Below are 13671 nucleotides of genomic sequence, written 5' to 3' on the forward strand. Positions count from 1 at the left end.
AAATAATTGTGGGCTGAAGGTTACTCCAATCGTTTATTGCTTCGGGGGAGAAAAAACTACTTAAAATCATCAACTCTTGGTGTGTAGGTCATAACTGCATATGGGTGATTAATACGAGGCAATAGTCTGTAACAACCCGCCGCGGTGGCTGAGTGGTTATGCCGCTTGGCTGCTGGGCCGAAAGACGCGGGTTCGATCCCGGCTGTAGCGGTTGAATTTTGATGGAGGCGAAATTCTAGAGGCCTGTGTGCTGTGCGAATCGGTGCACGTTAAAGAACCCCAGGTGGTCAAAATTTCCGGAGCCCTTCACTACGGCGTCTATCGTAGCCTGAATCGCTTTGGGACTTTGAACACCCATAAACCATAAGCCAAACCAATAGTCTGTAACATTATTTTCAGTAATACTACAGCAACAGCTGTTAAGCACCTGATCTTTGTTTCGTTATCACAGTTGGCATAACCGGGCGGTGTGTTGCTTTGGGAATCACTAGCGTGGTTATCATGGGCACCGTAGAAGAAACATATGGCGCAAGAATGCACAACCAGAGGCTGGTTACCGTGGAAGGAGAAAGTTATGGCGAGTGTGTCGCAATGCATAAATGGAGGGTGGTTGCCATGCAAGGAGGCGGAGGAAGGTGCAAGAATGCAGAATATAAGGGTGGTTACCACGAGTACCGTAGAAGGAGGAGAGAAGTGTATGGAGCGAGAATGTGGAACCTGAGGGTGGTTACCATGGAAGGAGGAAGGTAAGGCGAGTGTGTAGGAATGTGTAAATGGAGGGTGGCTACCATGAAAGGAGGTGGAGAAAGTCACAGCGGGAGTCTGGCCACCAAGGTTACCATAGAAGGAGTGTATGGTGCGAGTATGCTCAACTGGGGACTAGTTATCATGGAAGGAGGAAGGTATGGTGAATGTGTGGGAATGCATAAATGGAGGGTGGTTACCATGGAACAAGGAGGCGGAGTGGAGGAAGGTGCAAGAATGCGGAATGGAAGGGTGGTTACCACGAGTACCGTATAAGGAGGCGGAGGTAGGTGCAACGTAAGCAACGGGAAAGTGGTCTCTTATCTTGGATACCACGCAAGGAGGAGTGTATGGCACAAGGATGCCCAAGTGTAGGGTGGTATGGTGACAGGAGAATGTCCCTTTGTTGTGTCATGCAGCCATGCTGTCGCTGGTGCTGGACCAGGCGTGTGCTAAGGTGCTGGTCGGGGACCCGCACCAGCAGATCTATGCCTTCCGGCGCGCTGTGGATGCCCTCTCTTCGGTGCCTGCCACGCACACCTTCTGCCTCACACAGGTAGTACCACGCTTGAATGTCGCTGCAGAGAGAACAGTTTACTGCGCTGTAGGCATAAAGCCCCTGAAGGTTGTCATTGGTGTGTACCTATATACCTGTGTAAGGGCTTCAAAACTTAGAGGAGAGGCCGTCACGTGATAATTTTTGAAGCTGGAAACGAGCTCGGTGCCATGTTGTCCAGGCGCTCTCTTGTTTACTTTTCTCTGCTCACACATTTCAAACCCAGTGAAGAAGCTGGCCTAAAGAGACTCCAGTAGGAGTGGCGCTTCTGGCTGTTGTTTATGTACGGGAGACTTCAGAAATATTTGTGCGGGACATTTGGCTGCTTCCAGTTATTGCTCTGGGCCACGCCATCCCCGCTCTCTTGTTCGAATGAAACAGTCTGGCCTTGGTCATAATCAAGTAGCATTTGGCGAAGGCGCTTATTGCAAATGCGGTAAGGAACTTTCGCTTTCACTTATTAGGGTTGCTCACCATGGTACGCAGCGTCTGTTGCCACTTTTGCTTGCTTCGTTTGGTGTCGGCGGAGGTGTGCGTCGCTGGGCTCCTGCAGGCTGCACTTTGCAAAATATACTGGTGTACTTACGTCAGGTTCATCGTAGTCACATGTTAATTGCAGGGCTAGAAGGTTAACTTCACCAGATGAGGTGAAGGGCACAAAATTTTAGTTTAGTGAAATTGTGCATGAATACACAGCTAATGCCAAAATATAGAAGAAGAAAAGAAAACCAAATCTAGCATACACTTGAAGCGCATGCTTGTTTGTGTTCTCTTTTTTTCTGATATAGACTGTTACACATGGTGTATAATCTTCTGTTCCTTTTTCTTTGTTCATGCCAGACTGGCATGAGGCTTATATTTAAATGGCCCTCTGCAACACTTTGTATTCGAGAGCACAATGATTTTAGTTTATTTTAGTTTAGTGTGTTGCCTTAAAGGCCCCCTTTTTTGGGGGGAATTACATAAAGGGTGGGGTTTAATTGAAGTGAACAAACAAACAGCAAATATTATTTAGCACTGAAGGTGATCAGTTACACGTTCTTGAAAAGTAGATGATGAAGGGAAGTGTCTTGGGTAGGCCGTTCCAGTCCGTTGCTGATTGAAAAAAGAATGAAGCAGAAAAGGTGGCAGTAGGCAGTATGCGATGGCGGCGGGGCAACTTGTAGGGGATGACTGGTGCTATGAGGTATGCTTACTACTGCTGTGATATACGGTGACCGATTGAGTGAAGAATGAAATAATTCGTGTGGTAAAGGGTGAGACTTGCAGTGCGATGCTGGAATGAAAGGGGCTGTAGTCCTGATATCGCTTTCAATGAAGAAATGCTGACATCGTATGAGTTTGAAGGGTGGATGAATCTAGCGGCATGATTTTGGACTGCTTCTAATGCATTGATTAAGTACACTTGGTGCGGGTTCCATATGGCAGAGGCATATTCTGATTTTGGTCTGATAAGTGATTTATATGCAAGTAATTTTACGTGTGTGGCGGGGGGGGGGGGGGGGGCAAGGCGAAGATGGCACTTGAGAAAACGAGTGGCTTATTCGATGCTGAAATTATGTTGCCAGTATCGGTGTGCCATGATAAATCATAAGACAAGATGGCTCCTAGATACTTATAAAATGATACTAATTCAATTGGAGTGTTAGCAATGGAATATTGGAAGCGATGCGGACTGTGGCAACGAAAAAAGGTTAAGAGTTACATTTATTAGGAATGAGGGACATTAGCCAGTTGTTGCATCAATTAAGTACGCTGTTAAGATTTGTCTGAAGACTAAGTTGATCACTAGAGCTATTAATAGTCCGGTAAATAACACAGTCAGCAATTCGAATACTGCAGGAAACATCTTCAGGTCAATCAGTAATATATATTAAGAGCAGTAGGGGACTGAGTACAGATCCCTGTGGAACGCCTGATGTAACCGGGAGGCTATTAGACAGGTGGCCGTTAGCAAAGACTGATTGAGAACAGTTACCGTAGTGAGAGACTGCTCAGTCCATTGTAGTATGGATGTAAGTTCAGCTGTGAAAGTTTTACTAATAAACGACGGTGAGGAATTTTATCAAAAGCTTTCACAAAGTCTAGAAAGATGGCGTCGGTCTGCATGTTATGGACAAGATTTGTGGGCAAGTTGGGAAGGAACAGTGCTTATTGGGTTTTGCTAGACAGACCCTTATGAAACCCGTGTTGTGAAGAATGGAAGAAATTGTTTGAGTCTAAGAAATTTATAATTTGAGAGTAGGGATGACAGGTTCCATTATTTTGCAGGGTACGCTAGTTAATGAAATGTGGTGATAATGCAGGAGTGGGTCTCTGTTACTTAATTTCTAGACTGGAACGACCTTCCCCGTTTTCCAGTCATCTGGAATTATCCCAGAAGAGAGCGTTTGTGATGTGGATTTCACATTTTTCAGTATTGTTGTATTAACTATGTCCATACTAGCTGATGAGAGTTTCAGGTTGTCAATTATAGAAGCGATTCCATCTGTGAAAAGCGTGATAGCTGGCATGATGGCTTCTATGTTGAACGATGGTAACTGAGAAGGCGCGTCAAGTTCACTAGGGAAAACAGATGCAAATGCATTCTTAAATATTTCTGCACATTTATGGTCAGCAACTGCTTCATGCGAATCGTTAGTCAGTGTGATGTCATGACTGTGCTTAGGCTTTAAAACTTTCCAAAATTGTCTAGGATTGCAGTGATTAGCAGTTGGCGTGTGATAAAATGTGTGCTTGGCACTACGGACTGCAAGTAAGTATGTATGATTTTTCAGATGCCAGTTATTTTTCCCAAGCGGCCTAATTGTCGGTACATTTAGCTGTACAAAACAGCCGTTTATTCTTGTTTTCTAGTTGTTTTTGATGCTTGGTAAACTATGCCTTATTGTGATTATCTTGGAAGGTAACCCTCGGGATAAACATATAGAGTGCAGATTTAAGGGGGATACCCCTCTTAGAACTATTTTTCTTATTTCTTGATGAATCAGATATTCATGAAATATTCATGAAACTTACCCAGTTTATGTATTTCAAAATGCTGATTTCAAATATGCTTTTATTTTTTTCTGTGAAACAAGTTGTTCTCAAAATATTGTGCAATCTTTGTTTGGAACATGCAGGTAACTTAATTTTGTAACGGTAAATGCGATTGTGAACTTCTGTATACAGACATGATCTAGAATGTCCATGGAGTGCAATAAGACAAAAATTATTGTTTTAGGCCCATTTGAACAGAAGTTACAGCACATTAAACTTTACCCGAGAAAATTGAATATGGTGGCTCTAACAAAATGTATTGTTTTAATATCATACTGATTGGCAACTGGTCTTGATTTAGTCTTATTGCACAATCTGTGAGTTTATCTTTCCAACAAGGAAAGAATTATGAAGCTAGTCCGCCTAGAACCAGAGATATCATCCCTGCACTATTGCAAATGTGTCAAGATTGGCGTTTTGAGAAAATGAAAAAAAAAAAAAACGTTTCCAACCGTCTTTATGCGAGAGGAACAACTTCAAACTCATAGGAATGCACCAGGGGCATAATCAGGGTGCATTGTATCTCTCTGCCACCTTTTTCCCATCTTAATGATTCCCACAGATAACTTCCGCTTCTTGGTGGAGCCTCAGAGACAGACGCGACGAAAGGCTCAGTCTTTCACGTTGTCACTAGCATCAATTCAAAATGAAGTATCACTCGTTCAAGGGCACTAGTTTCAATCACATCGCTATTGGTCATAATTCCAGCATCGATGCTTACGCGGCTGGCGTAGACTCGAACTGCACATCGTTGTTTTTGCTCGGGAGTAGAGCTGGCGACGGCACTGGAGGTCGCCCGTCGTCCACGGCGCAGGTCTGCGACGCGGTTGGTAACGCGCCAACCACACTTTGACCTTCGCCCTGCTGAGGCTGTGTCAGTTCCAGTGTCAATTCGTACAGCGTTTTCTTCATTGTTGCTCAGAAGCAGAGCCGGTGACAGCACTGGCGATGTGTCGTTGTTGACGGCGTGGGTCCACGACGCCCTTCACGGCTGTTCACTATGCGGTTGGCAGTGTGCAATCCGCACTTTGACCTTCGTTCTGTGGAGGCTACGATAGTCCAGGCTCCTTGTGCCTTTTGCGTTTTCTCCGTTTCCGGGCGCCAAACCGATGAAACAGGCCACTTTCTCTCATCCGGTTTTTTTCCTTGCTCCGTTGCCTCCGTCGCGCCCGCAGCTGATGGAGGGGGCTGTTTTTGGGCTGGTTTTTCCCCCAAATCGAGCGGCCGGTGCCGCTGGGTCCTGCTCTACATTTCCGTGGAGCGGGGGCAACAGAGCCCTGCCCCATAAAAAATGCGCCAGTCACAGCGCGAGCTCGCCTCACGTGACCTACGGCTTGCTTGTTGCGAGCGAGAGATGGCGCTGGCGAGTGTTGCGGCTTCGGCGGCGGCGGCGATGCACGGGTGCATGGGTGCGCAGTCGCAAAAGAAAGCCCCCTCCCCCTCTTTTCTCCGTCGAGAGATGCACGCGCCTTGCGCCCCGAAGAGCACTCCCTGCCAAGGAACAGAGAGCGGAGGACAGTTTTATTTCATATTGCAATATACCAAGTGTTCCAGCTAAACGAGTCTCCGACTGAGCATTGTGTTTGCACTGGGCGTGCGATATACGATTAGTGAATTTTTATTTGGGACGCTGAAATAGCTCCACTGTTAAGTATTTGGATTTCTCAAACTTTCTTTTATAGGTTGTAGAAAAAATTACTCGTACGGTACCTTGTTGCAAACAAGAAGTTAATTTTTAAAAAGCTAGCTAGTCAGTCTAAACTAATTAATTGACTGTGCAGTGCAAAAAAGAAAGTTAGGCAGGCTTTGACCATGGTTATACCAAAGGTCGAGCAAAAGCATTTTGGCAATGGCCGGGACCAAATTTGGAGGTCTTCATCATGTCGGGCAGGCTCATTCATGGTTGCACGCTCATTATGCTCATTCTTCATTATGCTCAGCGCCTTCAGTGTGTCTGGTCTCGTCCTCTGTCTGTGTTATTAAGCGCTGGTTTTATAATAGGATGGGCCAAATTTAGAGTCTACCATCGTATCCAGCACATTGAAATTAGCCTGAAAATTGGAAAATTGGTTTTTGCGGAAAGGAAATGGCACAGTATCTGTCTCATATATTGTTGGACACCTGAACCGTGCCAAGGGAAGGGATAAATGAGGCAGTGAAAGAAGAAAGGAAGAGAGAGGTGCCGTAGTGGAGGGCTCCAGAGAGAGGTGGTGGGGCAGATAAGCTAAAGAGCAGAAAAGCAAACTCAAATAAAAACAAAGACAGTAAAGAGGACCAAGAAATATAATAGCAGGGAAGAGATTAAAACAACAACGGAATAACATTGGAAGAAGGTCCCCACCAATCCGCTGAGCTTGCGACTTTTTGCCACTTCCTGCGATGAAAGCTGCATTGAAATCCCATTCACTTGTTGCTAGCTTTTAGGGCCTCATTGTTTCAATTAGCCGATACTGGTAAAATATTCTCCAAACTGTGTTGCTAGCCTAATTCTCGAATGTTAGTATAAAGACCAATCTAGCAAGCCCTGGAAACCATTCCTGTATTGATAACAGAGTTCATTACTCCCTACTTGTGTTCGATTCTGTTCATATTGACCAGAATAATGTGACTGCCGTACGCGCTGCACTTTAATAGTAGCTTTCTCTATTCGTATAAATATGTTTTGGTGCCGTTTGCGTGGTGTTTCACTGTAAAAACTGTGGAGTTGCGCGAAGTTATTCAACTAACTTCAAACGTTTTCCACTGCTTGCGAGATCGCATCGTTTTTTCTGCGATAATAGTCAAGCAAAGCAACGCGCAAGCGGACTACAGAGGCCTTTCACCGCTCCTTTAGCATTTGCTTCGGATTTCGTCGCCGCCGCCGTTTTTTTTTTTCCACGTGAGAGAAAAAAAAAGCACTAACGTAGAGTCACGTGGGAGAAGCGAGCGCCCACCCAAACTGGTTTGCAGGTGTCCGCCGCCTCTTTCGATTACAACACCTCGCCGCTCCGTTGCTGCCGCAATTTTCATCTCCGTTGCTGCCGCGCCGCAGAGGAAGCCGGCTGTGAGAATGAGGCCTATCCTACATCCACACGCGCCGCGCGGCAGATTCTCTCAAAATAGCGCCGCGCTTCTGGAGCAGCCAAGCCTACCCAATCACAGAGCGCCATTTTGATCACATGGCTTTTCTAACCGATGACAATGTGGCGCGCACGTTTTCTTTGCAGTTGCTTTGTCCACGAACGAAAGAATCCCATCGTTGCTTACCGATTTTTTAAAAAAGCTGGAGGCGCGAGCTTTCGAACGAGACCAAAACAGCATCGGGGGAGCGCATAGGTACTGAGCGACGGCGAGGCATGATTTGACCTCAATTTATAAGACAACTCGTGTGCCTTCGGAGATTTAAATGGCTATTACTAAGCAAATACTGGCTATTTCTTTCTAAAAATTCGACGTCAGGTGCAAAATGGCCTCTTGAATCCGAATATGACAAAATTTAAAAACGAATTTTTTCGCGAATTTTCGGCCTGAAAGAGCCGTGCCCCCCCTTAACTTATTTTTGAACATCAACCAGTTTTCGGAAACAGAGTGAGTGTTGAATGCGGATTGGTTTTTCAGAAAAATACATGTTAAGGTTTTCAGTTATTGCATCATAGTTTTCTTTATATAAAGATTTATTATTTTCTTGGATGGGTACTTCTGAGCGGAGGTAAATGAAAATAGAGCATATATGATTTTATGGTCGCTCGAACGGGGCGGGATGGTGACGTGATCATCAAGGATATAGAGAGCCATATGTCGCTCAGAAGCGCTGTGTAGTGCACACTTTGTTGAGAATGTCACTGGCTTAAACAATGAGAAACATCGTTTTAGAGCGAAACGAGCCAGATTTAAGCACTTTCATTTCACAACTTCTCTTTGGCTGTGCACTCGGAAGCTAAATCTCTCATAAGTGCGTGAAGAGCGTAGATTGAAGATCGATAACAGCGCCATTTTCTGTTAAGAAATCTATGCCAAGTCAAGGATGACATCGCAGGAACACTTGGTGGGTACAACGAAGGTTGCCAGGTATGTTTTTTTCTTGGACCGTTACCCCGGAAATCAGCGCGATCAAGTAACCTCCGGCAATATGAAGTTGGCCCATCCAAGGCGTAGTCACCTTTTACAGAGTTGCGGCGAAAGGCCCCCTAGGGACAGAATAGTCGGCACTGGTGTCCATGAGCGCTGTTATGTCGTCTTCATTGCTGGTAATGTGCAGATTGGCGGTCGCAGCTGTCGGGGCTTAGGAACATTGCAGAGTGTGGTCACGGCTGCGGTGCAGCACTAATTCGCTTCGTTGCGTCGGAGAACTGGTGCGTCGAGGCGGTGTCGGGGCGTCTTGGAATCGTGTGACCGGCGGGGTGCAGCGGTAGCAGATCTTTCACATTTCGCCAATGAGCAGCCTCGCCTCCAAAGGTTGCCGTTTCTAGTTTTGTGGAGATTACCATTTAATTGAGGACTTGTGGGCCATGCTGTCAGGAGGTGAAAAGTTCACCAAGCTAGATTTGAGGGATGCCTACCAACAAAGACGCCAGAAAGTATGTCGCAATCTCTACACACATGAGATTATTCCAGTACGCACATCTTCCTTTCGGTGTGTCATCCCTTGTTCCAAAGGGAGATGGAGAACCTTTTCGGGGGGCTGCCACATATTGCAGTATATTTCAGTGACGTCCTTGTCACTGGCTCGAATGATGCAGAGCACCTCTGCAACCTCAAGGATGTCCGGTCTCAACTCCGTGATGTTGGGCTTAAGTTGAAGTTCAACAAGTGTCATTTTTTCGTGAATTAAGTTGAATACCTCGGACACATCATAAGCAAACAAGGGCTGTCTCCAAGTTTGAGCAAGATATCTGCCATCCTTTATGCACCTGCACCCCGTGACGTCAAGGAACTTCAAAGTTTTTTGGGACTTGTGAACTTGTACAGGCATTTTCTACCAAACCTTTCCATACGCCTCAGTCCTCTGCATATGCTTCTTATGAACGAGAAGAAATGGATGTGAGAAAAAGAGCAAGAAAACTCATTCAGTGCTTTGAAGCAGTTAATAGCATCCACCCCAGTCCTTGTGCATTTCAACCCAGGAAAGCCACTGTGTCAGCTCTGATGCGCCTCTATATGGGATTGGCACAGTTTGGCACACCGAGAATCTGATGGTCGAAACTGCCCATTGCTTTTGCCTCTAGGTGTTTGTTTCATGCAGAGAAAAACTAGAGCCAACTTGACAAAGAGGCATTGGCCTTCGTATTTAGTAGTGAAAAATTTCATCCTCGTCACCACTTGTCACGAGCATGACGGCCTTTGCCAAGACGCGTACCGGCTCCGCGTGCGCCATCAACGGCTACATTGTGCAAACAGCACATGCACTGCCACCCAGAGGCAGTGCCATGTGAACGACTGATTGAAAACGAAACTGTAACAGGGACTAGGCGACCGTCCCCATGTCAGGTTGTCATATGGACGTCACGGACAGGAGAAATATCGGGGGGACGGCGACCGAGAAACTGATACATATGACGCACCAGACGCTGCGGCCAGGTAATTGTCAATCTTTGGGGGCCGCTGACCAGGCTGCGGTCATGGTGCCTCAGCACTAAATGCGTCGGTAGAAGCAATTGCGGTACACGTGGCCAGCTTTGCCACAGTGGTAGCACAGAGGGCGATGATTGGGAGTGTGCCAAACGTTGCTTTTGCATGGGCACAGCAGAGGAGTTCAAGCTAAGGATGCTGGGTGGATGTAGGCAGGGGCCTCCTGGTGGAGACTTGGAGGTGGGCTGCCACAACGAATGGCTGCGTTGTATGTCGTTGCCTGTGACTGTTTTGGTTGCAGAGGTTCGGGTGGTGTGAGCGCTTGCTGAACCTCTTCACGAATTATGTCTGAAAGGGATGACAGTTGCAGCTCCTGAGTCGTCGAAAAGAGCTTCTGGTGCTCCTCGTGTACTACGGCCCGTATGGTCTCACGAAGCACGTCAGGGCGACCAGCGTCGACGACGGCGGCAGTCATCAGGGAGGATGGACGCTCGTACTGCTTGGATTGCAGCTCAAGCATCTGCTTTATGGTAGTGGCCTTGGACACAATTTCTGCCACGGTTTTAGGCGGGCTTCGCACTAAGCCAACAAAATTGGCTCTCTGATGTCCCTCATTAGCAGAGGGAGCTTTTTTCTCCTCGGGCATGTTGGGGTCGGACCGACGGAACAATTTCATCATGTCCTCAAAGTAAACGAGGTCGTTCTTGTTTTGGAGCTGAACTTAAGTCTGCAAGAGCAGCTCGGCCCGTTCGTTGCGGAGCATGGTGGTGAAAGCTGGCAGGAACTGGTTTTTGAAAGAAATCCACGTGGTTAATGTCTTGTGGTTTTCAAACCAGGTTTGAGCTGCACTGTCCAGAGAAAAAACACATGTTGGAACTTCGAATCGTCAGCTCACCTGTTGTATTGGGTGACGTGCTCAAACTTCTCCAGCCAGTCCTCTGGGTCTTTGCCTGGGAAGCCTTGGAAGGTCGGTAGCTCCTGCGGCTGCTACAACACGAAGGACGGCGAAGTATTTGTAGCCTGCATCCTAATGGGGGTTGCGAGAAGGCTGAAGGTGGTGCTGGAGCAGCTGGTTGTGTCCTTGCGGTATGATTGGATTGGGGAGGCCTGAATTTCGGCTGAAGACCTCGGAGCCTTCGGCTACCCTGGTGGGTACACATAATCTCAGTGGTAGGAGATTTCAGGGGGCTCGAGTCTCAGCTTGGTGTTGCGGTCCAGAGCATGGGGTGCATTACCCAGCACCTGCATCAGATGTCATGGACCCAGGAAGGACCAGAAGGTCAGAAAGGACGCAGGACCACACAGCTGAACGCCAGCTGCTCAACCATTTACTTCAGCTTCCTTGCCTCGGGGAGACACGCACTCCAGAACAGCGGAAAGACTCAGAATGCACAGAGTCTATAGGGAACCTGCGCTGCCTAGGAGGCGCTCCTGGATAGATGCATGGAAGGTAAGAGCGTCCCCTTTGAAACGGGCTGATGGCAGTTGCCACCATGCTCAGTTTTCTTTTCCTTTATTTTTGTTTAACTGTGTAGTTAGTTATTAAAATTCTCTATTTTCTCTATATACGCCTTCCTACACTTTTAACCTTATGTCACCTCTCTACTTTTGAGCCACCAATCTTTCATTCACTACTTGCTAATTTTAGTATCAGGTGTTCTATTGTTCCTACAGATTTACCACACGTAGCAGATGTGTCATCTTCTTTGTTAAATTTGTTTTTGTAGTTGCACATTCTAAGACACCCTGACCTAGCTTCAAAGAGGAGGGCACTGGCTCTTGAGTTATCATAAAACGTTTCCTTCCTGATCTGCCTTTTCCAGTATCGATATAGTTCTACACTATGCTTCTTTTCCATTGAATCTATCCAATTTTTACCTTCCGCGTTTTTACCCTGTCGTTTAATGCTCTTTCTTTCTCCGCCCTCGTGTCTGGCATACTTACTGGCCAGCTTCCTAGTTCTTTTCCGCCACTGTGTGTCAAAGCTCTTTCTGTATAGGTATTTAAATACCTTAGCTGCCCACTTGTCATCATCCAATTTCCTCAGGCGTTCTTCGTATAGTACTTTACTCTGAGCTTCCCGTGCTTCAAACGTTGCCCAACCCATATCCCCCTGTACTGCCTTGTTTGTGGCTTTCCCGTGGGCACCTAGTGCTTTTCTTTCAACAGCTCTCTGATTTACTTCTAATCTCGACTGAACATCTGCCCGTAAGCACAGAACCGCATTCCCGAAAGTAAGCCCCGGCACCATTATTCCTTTCCAAATACCTCTGAGGACTTCATACCTGTTGTACCCCCACAATGCCCTATGTTTCATTATCCCGGCATCTCTTCGCCCTTTTGCTATGAGAGACTGTTCTTGCTTTTCCGTGTACATATGCCTGTTGTTTACCCATACCCCGAGATATTTGTATTCGGCCATTAGGGGTATTTCATGGCCTTGTATTGTAAGCTCCTGATCAGTTGTGCCATTGAAAACCATCACACGTGACTTATGTGCACTAAAACTGAAACCTAGACTGAAACCTCCTTCGTCTCCACAGCAATTCACCAAACTTTGCAAATCTTCCTGGCTATCTGCTAACAGTACAATATCGTCCGCATACATTAAACTTGGTAGTCGTTGCTCAACAACCTTTCCGCCTAATGTGTATGAGAGATCATAACCTAGATTGCTTCCTTGTAGCCTTCTTTCCATACTTATCTTATAAAACATGAACAGCAGCGATGATAGGGGAAAACCTTGCCTTAATGCTTTGTGTATCTGGATAGTTGTACTCTTAATTCCTTCCCATGTTATTTCAACTTCATTTTCTCGATATATTTCCTGTAGAAAATTAATTACCTCATGACTGACACCTTCACCTTTTAATATGTTGCACAGGAGTTCCCTGTTCATATTGTCGTATGCACCGCTTATGTCCAAGAAGGCTAAATACAGAGGTCTGTTTTCCGCCTTGCCTATTTCTATGCACTGGGTAAGCACGAACAGGCAATCATCTAAGCGCCTACGACTTCTGAACCCGTTCTGAAGTTCTCTGAGTATTCTATTACTTTCTACCCATGACTGCATTTTTATTTTCACCGCCTGCATCGCCAGCCTGTATGTAACTGATGTTATCGTAATCGGTCAGAAAGATTTTATGTTCGTCTTATTGCCTTTTCCTTTATAAATCAAATTCATTTTACTCTGTTTCCAGCTGTGCGGAATTTGCTGATTCGCTATAACTGCCTCCAATACTTTTATCAGCGTTTCCTTGCCTCTTGGACCAAGTTCTTTAATTAGCTTGAGTGGAATTTCGTCGATCCCTGCTGACGTACATCTTGGAATATTTGCTTCTGCCTTTTTCCAGTTAAGATTCATCAGTTCCACACTGTTTTCTATTGTGCGTTTCTGTGTTGCTCCCTCATTTGGGGTGATTACTCTACCCTAAATCTGATACCCAGCGCCACCTGGTTTTCAAATGAGTAATCACATAGTAGGACAGAGCAGACAATGCTGTTGGAGCGTGGCTGGCGCGATTGCTGGCTCCTTGGCTTTCTGTTGCATTCGTAGAGTTTCTTTCTCGGCTTTACTGTTCCGAAGAGCAAGAGTTTTTTGAGATTAGTTTGGCAACAAGACTTGATCGCCGCACTCGCCTGGCAGCTTCAACACTGGCTATGCTTCCGCAGCACTGCGGGAAACATGACGCCATTGATGCTGCACTACGGCTTTTGAAGTCAAACTCCTTTTCAGTGTGTTTTTGTTTTTTTGGTCCGGTTTTTTTTTTGTGAATGGCGGAAGA

General features: G+C 46.2%; 1 protein-coding gene across 7 annotated transcripts in view; it reads left to right on the forward strand.

Moving 5' to 3' along the window:
* Window positions 1–13671, forward strand: part of LOC144096738 (F-box DNA helicase 1-like) — a 289125-nt gene that overhangs the window by 167860 nt on the left and 107594 nt on the right. For all 7 annotated transcript variants that reach the window (XR_013306837.1, XM_077629588.1, XM_077629586.1 and 4 more), the window contains one exon: window positions 1164–1300. Coding sequence is in view for 6 of the 7 variants with exons in the window: in XM_077629588.1 (XP_077485714.1) it covers window positions 1164–1300 (137 nt within the window). In the remaining variant the exon portion in view is untranslated. The remainder of the gene's footprint in view (window positions 1–1163; window positions 1301–13671) is intronic.

This window comes from Amblyomma americanum, chromosome 7 (assembly GCF_052857255.1).
Source record: "Amblyomma americanum isolate KBUSLIRL-KWMA chromosome 7, ASM5285725v1, whole genome shotgun sequence".
Classification (NCBI taxonomy): domain Eukaryota; kingdom Metazoa; phylum Arthropoda; class Arachnida; order Ixodida; family Ixodidae; genus Amblyomma; species Amblyomma americanum.